At 47.1% G+C, this 17108-nt stretch overlaps 1 protein-coding gene across 1 annotated transcript in view; it reads right to left on the reverse strand.

Moving 5' to 3' along the window:
- arhgap15 (Rho GTPase activating protein 15) overlaps positions 1–17108 on the reverse strand; it is a 143441-nt gene that overhangs the window by 99541 nt on the left and 26792 nt on the right. Inside the window, exon 6 of the mRNA XM_034187120.1 lies at positions 15530–15619. Within this exon, the coding sequence (XP_034043011.1) occupies positions 15530–15619 (90 nt within the window). The remainder of the gene's footprint in view (positions 1–15529; positions 15620–17108) is intronic.

The raw sequence follows: 17108 nt of genomic DNA on the forward strand, positions 1-17108 counted from the left end.
TACTGGTACCTTGTTTCCCATGTAACAATAAGAAATATACTCAAAACCTGGATTAATCTTTTTAGCCACATAGCGCTACTATTATTCTGAACACTACTGTATAAATCATTCAGGTTTTAGAACCAGACTTTAAAACACTGATGTTAAACACTTTGGAGAGGTTTACTTCTGTCGCCTAAAGGACGTTTTCAGACCAAGGACCAGTGGCGGTTCTACACTGAATTACTCGCCAGACAAGACAACCCTGTGAGCACCCCCCCCCCCCCCCCCCCAAAAAAAATATTTTTTTTTTTGCATAAACAGCCATTTTTCTAAATTATTTTATTATTAATATTTTAGAAATGCCCCTAAAATTGCAATTGAAATTGACATCAAAGGAATGCAGGATACAATATAGCTCTAAACCAAAACATCCATGAATTGTAGATTTGAATAAACATGCCCTTACATGCTAAATGTATGTTATCAGACACTTTATTACTCTGTCTATCAGAGAGGAACAATTAGCTCTTTTATTTAGGTGCATATTTGTCTCAACATTTAGCTAAATATTTAGCATGATCTTTGTAAATATTAGGCTACATGTGTAAATTCTGACCATTAACTAATCTGCTAAAGTTTTAGGTTAGACAGAAATTTGATAATGTAGTGTTTGCCTTTTTTTCCCCCCGAATTTTTGCTCTTCATCTGTGGATCAAAAGAAAATCTAAACTGAAATGTTAACAGCATTCCCATGTCAATGAAATCAAATGTGATTCTTTTTCTCCCTCAAATAATCCAGTTAATTGTGAAGATAAGCCCCATTTTATAAATGTCATTATTATTATTATTACAACCCCAATTGGCCAGTGTCAGTGGGTCAGCAGGTGCAAGCACTTACAGGCCTGCCTGGGATAGGTTCACATTCTGTGTGGGCTGACAAGGTGAACGTCGGTAGCCTTCCCAGTCCTGGCCTTACTACCATCCTCCCCTCCACGTGGTGCACCCTGGACTTAGACTAACGAGGCTCTGGCATGGGTGGGTCAACGGCTACCCAATGAGGCACTACCTGCAGGTCCACCAGGGTATGTGGATATGCCCTGGGGTTGTGTTAACACCAAGGATGCATTCTATGAGGACCTCTCATTCGTCGTCCGTCGCATCCCGGGCAATGAGCAACTCATCCTCTTGGGTGACTTCAATGTTAGGGTGGGCGCAGACCATGACTCATGGCCTGCTTGCCTTGGCCAGTTTGGCGTTGGCAAGTTGAACGAAAACGGGCAACGTCTGCTCAAGTTGTATGCCTACCACAATCTGTGCATTGCTAACTCATACTTTAAGACCAAGCCCCAACACAAGGTCTCCTGGATGCATCCGCGATCAAAGCACTGGCATCAGCTGGATCTCATACTGGTCAGACGCACTGACATCAAGAGTGTTCTCCATACATGCTCCTACCGCAGTGCAGACTGTGACATAGACCATTTGCTGGTTTACTGCAAAATCAGGCTACAGCCAAAAAAGTTCCATCACACCAAGATGCCGGGGTACTCCCACATTGATGTCCCAGCCAGACCTTGTAGAACAGTTCGCCAGAGCTTTTGAGCAGGAACTTCCTGCCACTAAACCTGAGGACTGCACAACAGCTAAATGGGAAGCCCTTTGTGATGCAATGCATAAAACAGCTCTAATAACTTTTGGAAAAGACCCAAAAAACACACGACTGGTTTGAAGCCAAGTCTAGCGAGTTGACACCTGTCACTGATATTAAGCGTGCTGCCTATGCCAAATACAAAAGGTCTCCAACTGCAAGGAACCTGCAAATTCTCAAGACTGCACGTAGCAGGGTTCAGTATACTGTCAGATGCTGTACTAATGAGTACAGGACAGAGTTGAGCCTAAGCATTCAGACGGCTGCTGATACAGGGAACATCAGAGGGATGTATGATGGTATTAAAAAGGCTCTGGGCCCTGTTCAGTGTAAAAGAGCCCCAATTAGGTCATCCACTGGGGAAGTAATCACTGACAAGAGCCAACAGATGGAGAGATGGGTAGAACATTACTCCAAACTCTATTCCAAGGAGAACATTGTGACACCACCAGCACTTGATGCAGTTGAACGCCTGCCAATGATGGCAGAACTGGATGTGGATCCAACTTTGGACAAGCTCAGCAAGGCCACTGACAGCTTGGCCACAGGCAAAGCCCCAGGCAGTGATGGGATCCCACTGGATCTTGTCAAGCACTGCAAAACTTCTCTTCTTCATCCTATCCATGAAGTTCTGCACAAGTGCTGGCGGGAAGGAGCTGTTCCACAAGACATGAGAGATGCTAAGATCACCACTCTCTACAAGAACAAAGGGGATAGTGTTGTGTGGGCCGCCAGAAGAGGAGGTACTGCTGGCCCACCACCAGAGGGCGCCCTGCCTGAAGTGCGGGCTTCAGGCACGAGAGGGCGCTGCCGCCACGGACACAACCGGGAGTGACAGCTGTCACCCATCAACTCATGACAGCTGTCACCCATCATTTCATCACTCCATAAAAGCCGGATGTCATCTCCACCTCGCTGCCGAGATATCATCTACCTGTGAAGGTAATATTCTCTGCTGTATCTGAACTTAACACTGACTTTATAGTCTGAACTTCTTTGCAGCCGTTTTCCTGTGGGTGTTGCCTTATCTGTGGGATTGGCGTTTTGGTGTGATCAGCGACGGCTTCGCTTCACACCCCAACCAGATAAGTGGTTAACAGGAGCTGCACGAGTGTGTGATTAGAGGTGGAGGTGACTTTCCACCTTCTGACTGTTTTTGTTACTGGGTGTGCACACACCCACGTCTCACTGTTTGTGCTCCTCGCCAGCAGTACCAGATCCAACAGTCGGGGACGGTGATCACCTGGGAATTCGGGACTTGGCGGCTCCAGTATTCACCAGGTTCGGTGGCGGCGGAAATCGTGTGGTTCCGGCTCTTCTCAGGACAGACGTCTTCTATCCTCGAGCCTGCCCACACGTCACCTTTGTGTATTGACTGCTATCAGATTCTGAGATTGTCTGTATATTCGTTGTGCACATTCACAACATTAAATTGTTACCTTTTGGCTCATCTATTGACTGTTCATTTGCGCCCCCTGTTGTGGGTCCGTGTCACTACACTTTCCCCAACAGGATATCTCGGCCATCGTCATGGATCCCGAGGGGCGTCAACCATCTGTTGGACAGCCAATGGAAGAGCAGGGTGCGCAGGCGATGGCTGGAGGCGTGATTGGTGAGTTGCAGCACATCCTAACCGCCTTTACCGCTCGGATGGACCTGATAACCGAGCAAAACATCATCCTTAATCGCAGGATGGAGGCTCTCACCGCGCAGGTGGAAGCGCGCGCTCAGGGCGCTGCTGCAGCTCCTCCTCCTGCCGACCCGGTGCCGAATACAGACATTCCACGACCCCCACCACCATCCCCTGAAGCATACATAAGCCCCCCAGAGCCGTACGGAGGTTGTGTGGAGACGTGAGCGGACTTTCTTATGCAGTGTTCGCTCGTCTTTGCACAACGTCCCGTGATGTACGCGTCTGACGCCAGCAAGGTGGCTTACGTGATTAATTTGCTTCGAGGCGAGGCACGCGCTTGGGCTACAGCGCTTTGGGAACAGAGTTCATCGCTCCTCGCCTCTTATACTGGGTTTGTGAGGGAGCTCAGAACTGTTTTTGATCACCCTAACAGAGGCGAAACCGCGTCTACCGTGCTGCTGTCAATGAGACAGGGGTGCCGCAGCGCAGCCGAATATGCAGTTGACTTCCGCATCACGGCTGCGAGATCCGGCTGGAATATGACTGCGCTCCGCGGCGCCTTCATAAACGGACTGTCGTCGGTCCTGAAGGAGCACCTGGTGGCTAAGGAGGAACCGCGGGATTTGGATGAGCTTATCGATTTGGTTATACGATTGGACAATCGGTTAGAAGAACGCCGACGGGAGTGAGGCGAAGGGCGTGGTCAGGCACAAGCCGTCCCTCTTCCTCCCGGGTCCGAAAGAGAGCCGTCTTCCCCACGCTCCACAGCCACAGCGCTCCGTGTGGCTACAGCTCCCCCTGCTGACGGTGCTAGGGACACAAGCAGGGTCACATTCAGACAGAGGAGGCTGGTCCGCGGGGAGTGTTTTGTCTGCGGCTCGAGTGAGCATCAGCAGAGACTGCCTCAAACGGTCAAAACACAAACGCCCGCCCTTAGAGACTGGGCTGAGGGGAAGGGTCAAAACATTCACGTGGGTCATACACATCTGTCAACACGACTCCCAGTTAAAATCCTGAGCGGGGATTTAACCCTTCAAGCCCCAGCACTGGTGGACACGGGGTCAGAAGGGAATCTGCTGGATAGCAGATGGGCAAGGGAGGTAGGGCTCCCTCTGGTGGCGCTTTCTTCGCCAGTGAAGGTGCGAGCACTAGATGACACTCTTCTCCCTTTTATCACACACAAGACACTACCTGTAACCCTGGTAGTGTCTGGGAATCACCGGGAAGAGATTGAGTTTTTTGTAACTCCTACCTCCCGCGTGATTTTGGGCTTCCCATGGATGATTAAACACAATCCCCGGATTGATTGGCCGTCTGGGGTTGTGACTCAGTGGAGCGAAACCTGCCACCGGAAGTGTTTAGGATCCTCGGTTCCTCCCGGTGTAAATGCTAATGAGGAGGTTAAAGTCCCTCCCAATCTGACGGCGGTGCCGGTTGAGTACCACGACCTTGCTGACGTCTTCAGCAAGGATCTGGCGCTCACCCTTCCCCCGCACCGTCCGTACGATTGTGCCATTGATTTGGTCCCGGGTGCTGAGTACCCGTCCAGCAGGCTGTACAACCTCTCACGTCCTGAGCGCGAATCAATGGAGACCTACATCCGGGACTCATTAGCTGCCGGGCTGATCCAGAATTCCACCTCCCCGATGGGTGCGAGTTTCTTTTTTGTGGGCAAGAAAGATGGCGGACTCCGTCCATGCATTGATTACAGGGGGCTGAACGACATAACGGTTCGTAATCGATACCCTTTACCTCTGTTGGATTCAGTGTTCACACCCCTGCATGGAGCCCAAATTTTCACCAAACTGGACCTTAGGAATGCGTATCACCTGGTTCGGATCCGGAAGGAAGACGAATGGAAGACGGCATTTAACACCCCATTAGGTCATTTTGAGTACCTGGTCATGCCGTTCAACCTCACTAATGCCCCCGCGACGTTCCAAGCTTTGGTTAATGATGTCTTGCGGGACTTCCTGCACCGATTCGTCTTCGTATATCTGGATGAGATACTCATCTTTTCCCCGGACCCTGAGACTCATGCCCAGCATGTACGTCAGGTCCTGCAGCGGTTGTTGGAGAAGCGGCTGTTTGTGAAGGGTGAGAAGTGTGAGTTTCACCGCACCTCTTTGTCCTTCCTGGGTTTCATCATCTCCTCCAACTCCGTCGCCCCTGATCCGGCCAAGGTTGCGGCGGTGAGAGATTGGCCCCAACCAACAAGCCGTAGGAAGCTGCAACAGTTCCTCGGCTTCGCAAATTTCTACAGGAGGTTCATTAAGGGCTACAGTCAGGTAGTTAGCCCCCTGACAGCCCTGACCTCTCCAAAAGTCCCCTTCACCTGGTCGGATCGGTGCGAAGCCGCGTTCAAGGAGTTGAAACGCCGGTTCTCGTCTGCACCAGTTCTGGTGCAGCCCGACCCTAGCCGCCAGTTCGTGGTTGAAGTGGACGCCTCTGACTCAGGGATAGGAGCCGTGCTATCCCAGAGCAGAGAGACCGATAAGGTTCTTCACCCGTGTGCCTACTTTTCTCGCAGGTTGACCCCAGCTGAACGGAACTATGACGTCGGCAATCGAGAACTCCTTGCGGTGAAAGAGGCTCTTGAGGAGTGGAGACACCTGTTGGAGGGAGCGTCTGTGCCGTTCACGGTTTTCACTGACCATCGGAACCTGGAGTATATCAAGACCGCCAAGCGGCTGAACCCCAGGCAAGCCCGCTGGTCACTGTTCTTTGGGCGTTTTGACTTCCGAATCACCTACCGCCCCGGGACCAAGAACCAGAGATCGGATGCCTTGTCCCGGGTGCATGAAGATGAGGTCAAGACTGAGCTGTCGGATCCACCGGAGCCCATCATTCCGGAGTCCACTATCGTGACCACCCTCACCTGGGACGTGGAGAAGACCGTCCGGGAGGCCCTGGCATGGAGCCCGGACCCCGGAACTGGACCAAAGAACCATTTATACGTCCCACCAGAGTCCAGAGCTGCAGTCTTGGACTTCTGTCACAGGTCCAAGCTCTCCTGTCATCCAGGGGTGCGTAGGACCATGGCAGTTGTCCGGCAGCGCTTCTGGTGGGCGTCCATGGAGGCCGACGTCCGGGAGTATGTCCAGGCCTGCACCACCTGTGCCAGGGGCAAGGCAGACCACTCCAAGACACAAGGACTTCTGCAACCGCTTCCGGTGCCTCGTCGCCCCTGGTCTCACATTGGCCTGGACTTTGTCACGGGCCTCCCGCCGTCCCAGGGCATGACGACCATCTTCACGATAGTGGACCGTTTCTTCAAGGCGGCCCACTTCGTGGCCCTCCCGAAGCTCCCTACAGCCCAGGAGACAGCAGACCTCCTGGTCCACCACGTCGTACGTCTGCATGGGATACCAACTGACATTGTCTCGGACCGTGGTCCTCAGTTCTCCTCACAGGTCTGGAGGAGTTTCTGCAGAGAACTGGGGGCCAACGTGAGACTCTCGTCCGGGTATCACCCTCAGACGAATGGACAGGCAGAGCGGGCCAACCAAGAACTTGAACAGGCCCTCCGCTGTGTTACATCTGCGCACCCGTCGGCCTGGAGTCACCATCTGGCCTGGATCGAGTACGCCCATAACAGCCAGGTGTCCTCTGCCACCGGCCTCTCCCCATTTGAGGTGTGTCTGGGGTACCAGCCCCCATTGTTCCCCGTGGTGGAGGGAGAGGTCGGTGTGCCCTCGGTCCAGGCCCACCTGCGAAGATGCCGTCGGGTGTGGCGTACTGCCCGTTCTGCCTTGTTGAAGGCCCGGACGAGGGCTAAGGTCCATGCAGACCGCTGGCGTTCCCCGGGCCCCTGCTTACCAGCCCGGGCAGAGGTGTGGCTTTCAACAAAGGACATCCCCCTCCAAGTGGACTCACCCAAACTCAAGGACAGGTATATTGGTCCATTCAAGATCCTCAAAGTCCTCAGTCCGGCCGCAGTGAAGCACCAGCTCCCAGCTTCACTGCGGGTCCACCTGGTTTTTCATGTTTCCCGGATCAAGCCACACCACACCTCACCCCTCTGTGCTCCCGGACCGGCGCCACCTCCTGCCCGGATCATCGATGGGGAGCCTGCATGGACGGTTTGCAGGCTCCTGGACGTCCGACGGAAGGGCCGGGGGTTTCAGTATCTGGTGGACTGGGAGGGGTATGGACCTGAAGAACGCTCCTGGGTGAAGAGGAGCTTCATCCTGGACCCGGACCTCCTGGCCGACTTCTACCGACGTCACCCAGACAAGCCTGGTCAGGCGCCAGGAGGCGCCCGTTGAGGGGGGGTCCTGTTGTGTGGGCCGCCAGAAGAGGAGGTACTGCTGGCCCACCACCAGAGGGCGCCCTGCCTGAAGTGTGGGCTTCAGGCACGAGAGGGCGCTGCCGCCACGGACACAACCGGGAGTGACAGCTGTCATACATCAACTCATGACAGCTGTCACCCATCATTTCATCACTCCATAAAAGCCGGATGTCATCTCCACCTCGCTGCCGAGATATCATCTACTTGTGAAGGTAATCTTCTTCTTCGGAACAGCAACTGAGGGAGTCCACCTACGCACCAGATCAGATGGTGGGCTTTTCAACCTTTCCCGCCTCAGAGCTCAAACTAAAGTTCGCAACGTTCTCATCAGAGACATGCTGTTTGCCGATGATGCAGCAGTTGTTGCCCACTCTCAACAAGAATTGCAGTCACTGATGAGCAGGTTCTCCCAGGCTTGCAAAAACTTTGGCTTGACAATCAGCCTGAAGTAAACCAATATCCTAGGACAGAATACCGTGACGCCACCTAACATCAACACTGACAACTATGCTCTGGAAGTCGTCCACCAATTCACCTACCTTGGTTCTACTATCACCAACAACCTCTCCCTTGACACTGAAATTGACAAGAGAATTGGAAAGGCAGCCACAACATTCACTCGCCTATCAACTAAGGTGTGAACAAACCCCAAACTGACTGTACGAACCAAGATGGCAGTTTACAGCGCCTGTGTTATCAGTACTCTTTTGTATAGTAGTGAGACCTGGACCACATATGCCAGACAAGAAAGGAAGCTCAATACATTCCACCTACTTAGCATTCGCCGCATTCTAGGCATATCATGGGAGGATAGAGTGCCAAACACCGAGGTGCTGTCTCGCGCTGACCTTCCGAGCATGCATACTCTCCTTAGACGACGCAGACTGCACTGGCTGGGTCATGTTCATCGCATGGAGGATGGGCGTATTCCCAAAGATGTTCTTTATGGCGAGTTGGCAATGGTCAGGAGAAACATCGGCCACCCTCTGCTGCGATACAAAGACGTATGGAAGAAAGACATGAAAGCTCTTGATATAAACATCTACAACTGGGAGAGCCTCGCAGAAAACTGCCCGAGGTGGAAATGTACCCTTAAGCAACAACTTAAGTTAGGGGAACAGAAGCTGGTTACAGATGCAATGGAAAGGCGTGTGCGCAGGAAGGAAAACAGCTCCAACAGACCAGAGACCACCTACAGATGTGACCACTGCAACAGGGACTGTCACTCTCGGATCAGTCTCTATAGTCACATGAGATGCTGCCCCAATCTACCAGACACAGGATAGGATGAAATTATCCATGGTCAATCTTGACTGATGGAGGCCTACTACAACCCCAATTCCAATGAAGTTGGGATGTTGTGTAAAATGTAAATAAAAACAGAATACAATGATTTGCAAATTCTCTTCAACCTATATTCAGTTGAATACACCACAAAGACAAGATATTTAATGTTCAAACTGATAAACTTTATTGTTTTTGTACAAATATTTGCTCATTTTGAAATGGATGCCTGCAACACGTTTCAAAAATGCTGGGACAGTGGTATGTTTACCACTGTGTTACATCACCTTTCCTTTTAACAACACTCAATAAGCACATGGGAACTGAGGACACTAATTGTTGAAGCTTTGTAGGTGGAATTCTTTCCCATTCTTGCTTGATGTACGACTTCAGTTGTTCAGCAGTCCGGGGTCTCTGTTGTCGTATTTTGCGCTTCATAATGCGCCACACATTTTCAATGGGCGACAGGTCTGGACTGCAGGCAGGCCAGTCTAGTACCCGCACTCTTTTACTACAAAGCCACGCTGTTGTAACACGTGTAGAATGTGTCTTGGCATTGTCTTGCTGAAATAAGCAGGGACGTCCCTGAAAAAGACGTTGCTTGGCTGGCAGCATGTGTTGCTCCAAAACCTGGATGTACCTTTCAGCATTGATGGTGCCATCACAGATGTGTAAGTTGTCCATGCCATGGGCCCTAACACACCCCCATACCATCACAGATGCTGGCTTTTGAACTTTGCGCTGGTAACAATCTGGATGGTCTTTTTCCTCTTTTGTCCGGAGGACACGACGTCCATGATTTCCAAAAACAATTTGAAATCTGGACTCATCAGACCACAGCTCATTGTCAAAGTGAACGTTGTGGTGATGCGGGACTGTTGTGTGACTATCGGAGAGATTGCGGAAGAGGTGGACATAAGCGCTTTTTTCGGCACATTCCACTGTGACAGAAGATTTGGCCATGAAAAGGAAGTGGCGGCGAAATTCTTTCCTAAAGCTTCTGATGGAGCAAAAGCAGATTCGCTGGTCATTTCAGCATGTTGATGGCCGCCCGGAGCGTGGCTCGCGCTCCACCGTTGTGCGGATGTCTTTAAACTGGTTGTACCGCTCCTTTATCTGTGTGATTCCCATATCATCGTCACTGAAAGCTGTCTGAATCTTCCGAATGGTTTCCACCAGGCTGTCGCTCAGTTTCTGGGAAAATTTGATATGGCGCTGCTGCACTCGTTCCGTCATTTTCCTTGCAATAAAAATCCGCCCAGCGCGCTGCACACGTCCTCACTCAAACGCTGCTTGCCAGCAACTGATGCAATCGACAGGCGTGAAAAAATTCACACATACGCACAAAGATTCAAGGTCGGCTCATGCAAGCAGGCTTGATTTAGAACCATCAGGTTTTTGCAAAAAAAAAAAAAAAAAAAAAAAACAGGTCTGATACTTTTCTAACAGACATATATATATATATATATATATATATATATATATATATATATATGTGCTTTTTTTGGGGGGGGGGGGAATCTTGCAGCCCATCTAGCTCTCCAAACACCCAAAAACAATCTGTCTGCTTGCAACTCCTACAGGATATCAGTATATAATAGATGTAGGCATCACTTTTAGATAGTCTGAGAAACACTTTAAAGTTAGAATATGACAATTTACAATGTGATATTTTACCAATATACCCACAGACCACTAGGGGTCACTCATGAACCACTCTGTGAGAAAGACTGAATTAAAGTAACAAGCTGACTATTTTAACGTAAACCCACTGTGTAGACGTTTGTTTTATTTCATGTTAACCATCTTAAATGTCTCTGAATCCGAAAAAAAAAAAAAAAAAAAACGTATATAGTTGGGCACTTTTCCCAAAAATTTAAATTTTCTGGCCTGATGCTTAGAATTTACCCAGCACGCATGCCGTTTCTCAGAATGAACTCTTTCCATTTTCTTTTACACACTGAGGAGGTCTCAGCTCCCCCTGCAGCAGACAACAACTGCCGGACTTTAATCCCTCCGAAACCGATTGAAACCCAACTTTAAACAGTTTGGATAAGAAGACGAGGACGCTGCCTGCCTGCCGTCCGCCCTGAGACATTTGGTTTCAGCTTGATCCTCTTTCCTTTAAAAATATAACTTCCTCCAAGAATGGCAAGCTGCACTTCAACACAATGAGGAAAAATAACAACAAAAAAGGTCAACTTTACACAACTGGATCCAGTGGCTCAGCAGGCGAGAACAGAGATGCCTCCATTATCAGACGCCGTGCTGGGGCTGATCCACACTTTCACCTGACGTCGAGCCGATTCATGTTTGCTCTGATGGGGTTTTGCAGATAACGCGTCTGTTTCTTAGTTTTTCTTTGACTCAGTGTTCTGCTCGGAGCTGCAAACTTGCTGCTGTGAGCAGAGTCCATTTTTTTTTTTTTTTTATCTGAACAAACTGCACCGGTTCCACTATACAGGAAAATCAAATCCGGAGCACAAGAGCGAGTGAGCCGCTGCAAACGGAGGTCATCCTCTGACCCAGTGTCCTGTCTAAGAACATAATTACACGCAACTGCATGAATACCCACCCCCCCCCTCCACACACACACACAACCCCCATAAACACATACAACTCCACCCTACACATGGCTCCTCCCCTGTACAACTCTCCACACACACACACCCACACATGCATCCTTGCTACCTTACCTCCTACCTACCTTCATTCCTGTCTGTCCACAACACCCTGTCCATCAACCCTAAGCATGGCAATACCCCCCACCCCACCCACCCAACACACCCTCAATACTCCACACCAACATCTCACATGTCGTTTATGTTGTACTCTCCAAGCGTTTCTGGCCTGCCAGCCTGCTGAGGTTATATGGCGGCGGCCAGCTTTGCACCAACGACTGCTGGGCTGATACAGTGTTTCAGGAAAACTCTGGGGTGGATTCATTGATGAATGACAGTTATTTGAGTTATTGCTTTAAGGTAACTCCACACTGGTTGTGAATAATTGCTTTGTACATTTTAAAATCCCTCTTCATGATGAAACTTTAAGGAAGCAGCTAAAAACAAGCGCCCCCTTCAGACCGTTGAGGGTGGTCACACATCGTTTCCTCTGAATTCACTGAAAGATGAATCAGTTGAGTGGGGATGAAAATAATGTCATTAAGTATGTAATCAGGATGTCCATCTGACTGAGGTACTTGTTAAAGATTTTAAGTCCAGCTGAGGGGACGGGGGCTAAATTAACAGAAAGTTCACGTGCTAATTTTAACTTTAATCCCAGCGCTGATTGACAGCGTTGTCAGACCTCAGAATGGCTTTGGCTCCACATTACGAGCACTTCTCTGTCTGTGCTGCTTGGATTATTTAAGATTATGTTGTAATTCCCGTTTTAATCTTCCCTGCTTTCAGATTTCAGAGTCGCACTCTACCGCCACGTGTCTTAAGCGTTTGAGGAGATCTGAAAATCTTGGCTCATCCTGGTCCTGAATGTCACCGGTTTCTCACAAAAACCTTGCCCCAACAATGAACCGATTATCACTTAGTGATTTTTTTTTTTTAAATGAAGAGATTATCTGCCAGAGGAGATAAAACGCCTCATGGATGCATTCAGCTGTTTGTCATTGAACTGACGTCCTGCAAAGATCAAAATGTGAGCTGGAATTAAATAGTCAATTCAAACACATCCTCAGAAAGACCAAGAAGAAGAAGAATGCAGCTCGCAAATGGCAGAAACACTTCAGATCACAGTGCAGACTTTAAAGTCTGTCCTGCAGAAACCCCAGCATGTGTAGATAGATAAACTTTATTGATCTTGCAGAGAAGAAATTCACATGTTACGTCAGCTCTTAAAAACCACACACAAGATGGGTGCAAGTAGAGGAAAATGTTCATCAAACAGTGTCTGCAAAGATAAGCAATAATAATAATAATACTGTAACAGTGAAAGACATAAGAAAATGAGGTAGAAATAGAATGTGTGTGTGTGTGTATACACACACACACGTATGTTTATATACATATACATACACATATGCACACACATACCTATACACATGAGATATATATATACATACGTACGTACGTACATACGTACATATGCATATATAAACATGATTGGGATTGAAAAAGAGATCGGAGCATCTTATTTACAATATGTGAAGTGGAGTTTAGATGTGATAAGGTGACAGTGCAGGGATTTGTAAACAACTTATTATTGCACATGATTTGTGGACATATTATTGTATGTGGTTAATTCAGTGTTATTGTACAGTCTGACAGCAGCAGGGAGGAACGACCTGCGGTATCGTTCCTTCTTGCACTGAGGGTGCCTCAGTCTGTCACTGAACGAGCTCACAGCTCCACAGATGTGGATCATTGAGGATCTGCAACGTAACAAGAACCCTGGAACTGGGATTAAAGAGACTGTGGTAACTTGCCTGCAGCTCCGTTTCGAATAATGGAGCATCTTCATATTAGAACTATGTCAGTATCATGTCACATGTACACCGGAGCTCTGAATACTGCAGTACTGGGGGTTTGTTGGGCTCCCGAGTCCTTCAGACGATTCAACTCGCCCAGTGTATAATGCAGAAACAAAAATAGAACAAAAGTTAAATTAAAGAGCAAAACAAATAAATATGCAATCAGTATTCCTGAAGGTGCCGTCAGTCTGGACCAGTTTGGACCCTTTCACTGACACGCCGGACCTTTCAGATCACTTATCAGCCATTTTTAGTCTGTGTAGTCATTCATTCTCTAAACCCACTTAAAACTACAACCGAACAAAGCAGAAGTGCAAGACGTGCAACTTCATAAGTACTTAATCCAGCTCCCTTTAATATTGTTTATTGATTTTTGAAAACTGTCACTGAAGTATTTCTTCTTTGCAGCCCTAAGAGTAGTGAATTTGTTTTATAGATTTTATGAGTTGATGAATTTAAAGGTGAAGGAGATGATAAATATTTTTTACACAACTTGTTTTTTCTGAATAAGAATTTTTGTAGTCCCTTAGAAAACCATGGGTTTTCTTTCTGGACGTATCACCAGATAATTTAATGATTGGAATGATTTTTCATAAGCTTCATAAAACATTTGCATGAATACCTGATAGGCTAAACTGGATCTGTTTCCATATATATTTTTTCAAAGGATATGTTCTCAATTAGTCTCTTAAATTCATTTTATTAGTAGTATTGAAGTTTCTATAGTAAGTAGTAGACTTATTGGCATATAACAATTTTCAATTCCACAATTTGAAATACTGGAAAATGATCCTTAATCTAGCTCCCTGGTCCAAGATGCCCTCTACACGCCCACATTCATCCATAAATGGTCAATGCAAAACACCTCATGAATATTCATTCAAGAAGATGAAGCCTGAAATGTGAACTCATCAGGTAAATCAAGAGGAAGGACAGGAAAAGAAATGTTATAAGTGGACAAATAAGCATGCTGACAAAATGACAGTTTGCAAGAAAAGAACAATTTGAAAATAAGTTTTCGCACATTTTATGTCTGACAGATCTTCGGGGAGGCAGTGACAGAGGGAGTGGACGTGGAGGACAAACTGACAATCTGTCTGCAGCTACATCAGGAAAAGTACTGATGATGAAGGTCAATATTCACCCAATCAGGAACCCTGGCTGAGTGGAGAGGTGCGGCACCTCTGGGGGTGAGGGATGCTGCCTTCACATTGGGACACAGACCGGCATTGAGAGTAGCGAGGAGGAATCAGGAGGCTGGAATTAAGAGAGCAAAAGACTACGCACTCACAACGCAGGGTCAGTTTTCACCTCTGGAGCATGTGGAATGGTACTAAAACCATCAATGATTTACAGCAGGAAAGCTGCTGAACACCTCCAGACCCATTCCTGCTGGATGATCTGAACACATCCCATGCCCGCTTTGAAGCCACCAACTCCAGCTCCAGGCTCATGTTCCATCAGGTGAGCTGCCCCTCCGGGTGTCAGCAGGGGATGTGGAGAGCACACTCACCTTCTCCATTACCACCTGGTACAGGAACCGCTCTGCTGCTGACAGATAGGTGCTGCAGAGGGCGGTGGTAGCCACACAGAAGATCACTTGCTGCAGCTTCCTTTTCCATTGAGGACATTTACATAAGCAGGTGCAGAAGCAGTGCATCATGGGGGATACCAACCACCCGGCTCACAAACTATTGAACCCCTCTCCTCGGCCAGGAGGCTGCGGAGTATCTGGGCAAGAAGAACCAGGCTGAAACGCAGCTTCTGTCCAGAAGCTGTCAGACTGATCATCTCCAGGAGTTAAGGAGCACGGCTTCAGCTATTGGCTGACTGTTGCACTTCAGTAAAAGTGGATTTTGTATTCATAGTTTTTTTTGTCTTTTTTTTCTTTTTTTACATATTTCATCATTCATATTTTTTAGTTCAAGAATGATTTGTTATTGATTGTAGCACTATTTATTAGGATATAACGCCACTGGTCCCGAGGACAAATTTCATTTGCATGTGAAGCATGGGCTCATTTATTAAGGTGTCATTTTAAAATCAGTAAGGTGGTGAATACATCATACGATCTTTTTAATAACTGCAGTACCCTGTTCTAACAGCAGAGGGGGCACAAACACCAAGAAGTTATTTAAAGCTGCCAAATCTATCAGCTCTGATGAACTCGTTCACACACATTTTTTGTGAACAAAAAGAGGTTTTTACCTGAAAAACATTCTTTCTGCTGGACTTTTCTGTTGTCCACTCAATAACGGCTCCGCCCAGCTCCACTGTGTCTGGTTTACTTCCTGGTTTCTAGGTCAAAGGTCACACATGCACAAAAACAGAAACCCATCAACTTCTTTTGTAAAGTTACCTTTAAAACATAAACCAGTTTTAAAGCAGAACAACTGTTTAAATGTCACATTTTAAAACTGGATCTTTTTTACCAATTCGCAGGAGAAACAATAGTTAAAAGATCACAAAGACACCTGCAGTTTCTCCACCATCCTCCTTTATCTTTGTATGTTTTGTTTTGTGTTGGTTTTGTTCAGAACAGGCCGTTTACTATACAAGAGCTCAAAATGCTGCTGCATGCACAGAATATACAATGTGTGTTCACATTTTGATTAATTTGTGCTCTCAAGTTAAACAATCTAGTTATTTTGGCAGTGCATAAGGACACGTCATCACACCACTCCACAGTGTGAATTAAAGGCAACTTTTTGTACTTATTATTTTGGTCAGTCTAAACAAATGAACCTTCGTTGAAGATTTTTCACTGGTTACAGTGAAGTCTTACCGGCTCAGTTCACCAGTGTGCTTTTATCAATTATAAGCTTTGGTTGCTTTGATACAGAATATCTGCAGAAGTAAAAATGATGGGATGAGTACTTGCTCTGGATTAATTAAAATAAATAAATAAATTAAATTAATAATGCAGAAACAAACCTGACCTTGTGGATGTCATCTCTGTTTTTGTTTCCTCACTTTTTGACACAAGCCCTAATTTTTGAATATAAATGCAAAATGTTGACAATGACCCAGTTTCAACAATAATGACTGACAGAATCCATCTATAATCTTAGAGGTCCAAACCGTAATGTCAGATTAGTTCTAACTGACCCCAGACATCTGCAAAAACCTTCAGCCAAATGCTTCCAAAAATAAGGACCAATGTCTAAAAATACGTAGTTCTACATCCAAATGAAAAACTTCTGTAAAACGAAATCTGGACCCTGGCACCGAAGCCAGGATCGGGAGCTTGATCCAGATCCTCTCAGAGGAGCACTGAGCCACGGTGATGTGCTGATACAAAAGTAAATACCAACAATGACCTTCAATGTAAAGAAATCTGATTCCAGACCAGGACCTTGGAGGAGGATTAAGGCAGCCCAATGATCCTGAATAATAACTGAAGTCAATCCGATCCACAGGTTCAGACCTTCAGTGTAAAAGCTGCACCAACAGCGTGCGATGTCATCACTCTGTAATTTATTTCTCTCATTTCATTTCTTTTCAAATAAGATCTGGACCCTCATCAGTGTCTGCTGCTAATTAAAACACTGTGGAACCAGCATGGCTGTTTTCACAAAAAAAGCGCTTGAAAAAGCAAAAACTAATCAACGTGAAAGGCTGCTCAGACGTTATTGGCTTTTTTCTGCTGATGCAGCAAATTCAAACTTCCAGAGAGAGAGAAAAAAGAAAGTTACATAAGCAGGTCAAAGAAAACTGCTTCAGAACTGAGCATTGATTTCACTGTGACAGCGAGCACAAAGAAATTAAAAGAAAATAAAAAATATTC

The sequence above is a fragment of the Thalassophryne amazonica genome, chromosome 14 (assembly GCF_902500255.1).
Source record: "Thalassophryne amazonica chromosome 14, fThaAma1.1, whole genome shotgun sequence".
Lineage (NCBI taxonomy): Eukaryota > Metazoa > Chordata > Actinopteri > Batrachoidiformes > Batrachoididae > Thalassophryne > Thalassophryne amazonica.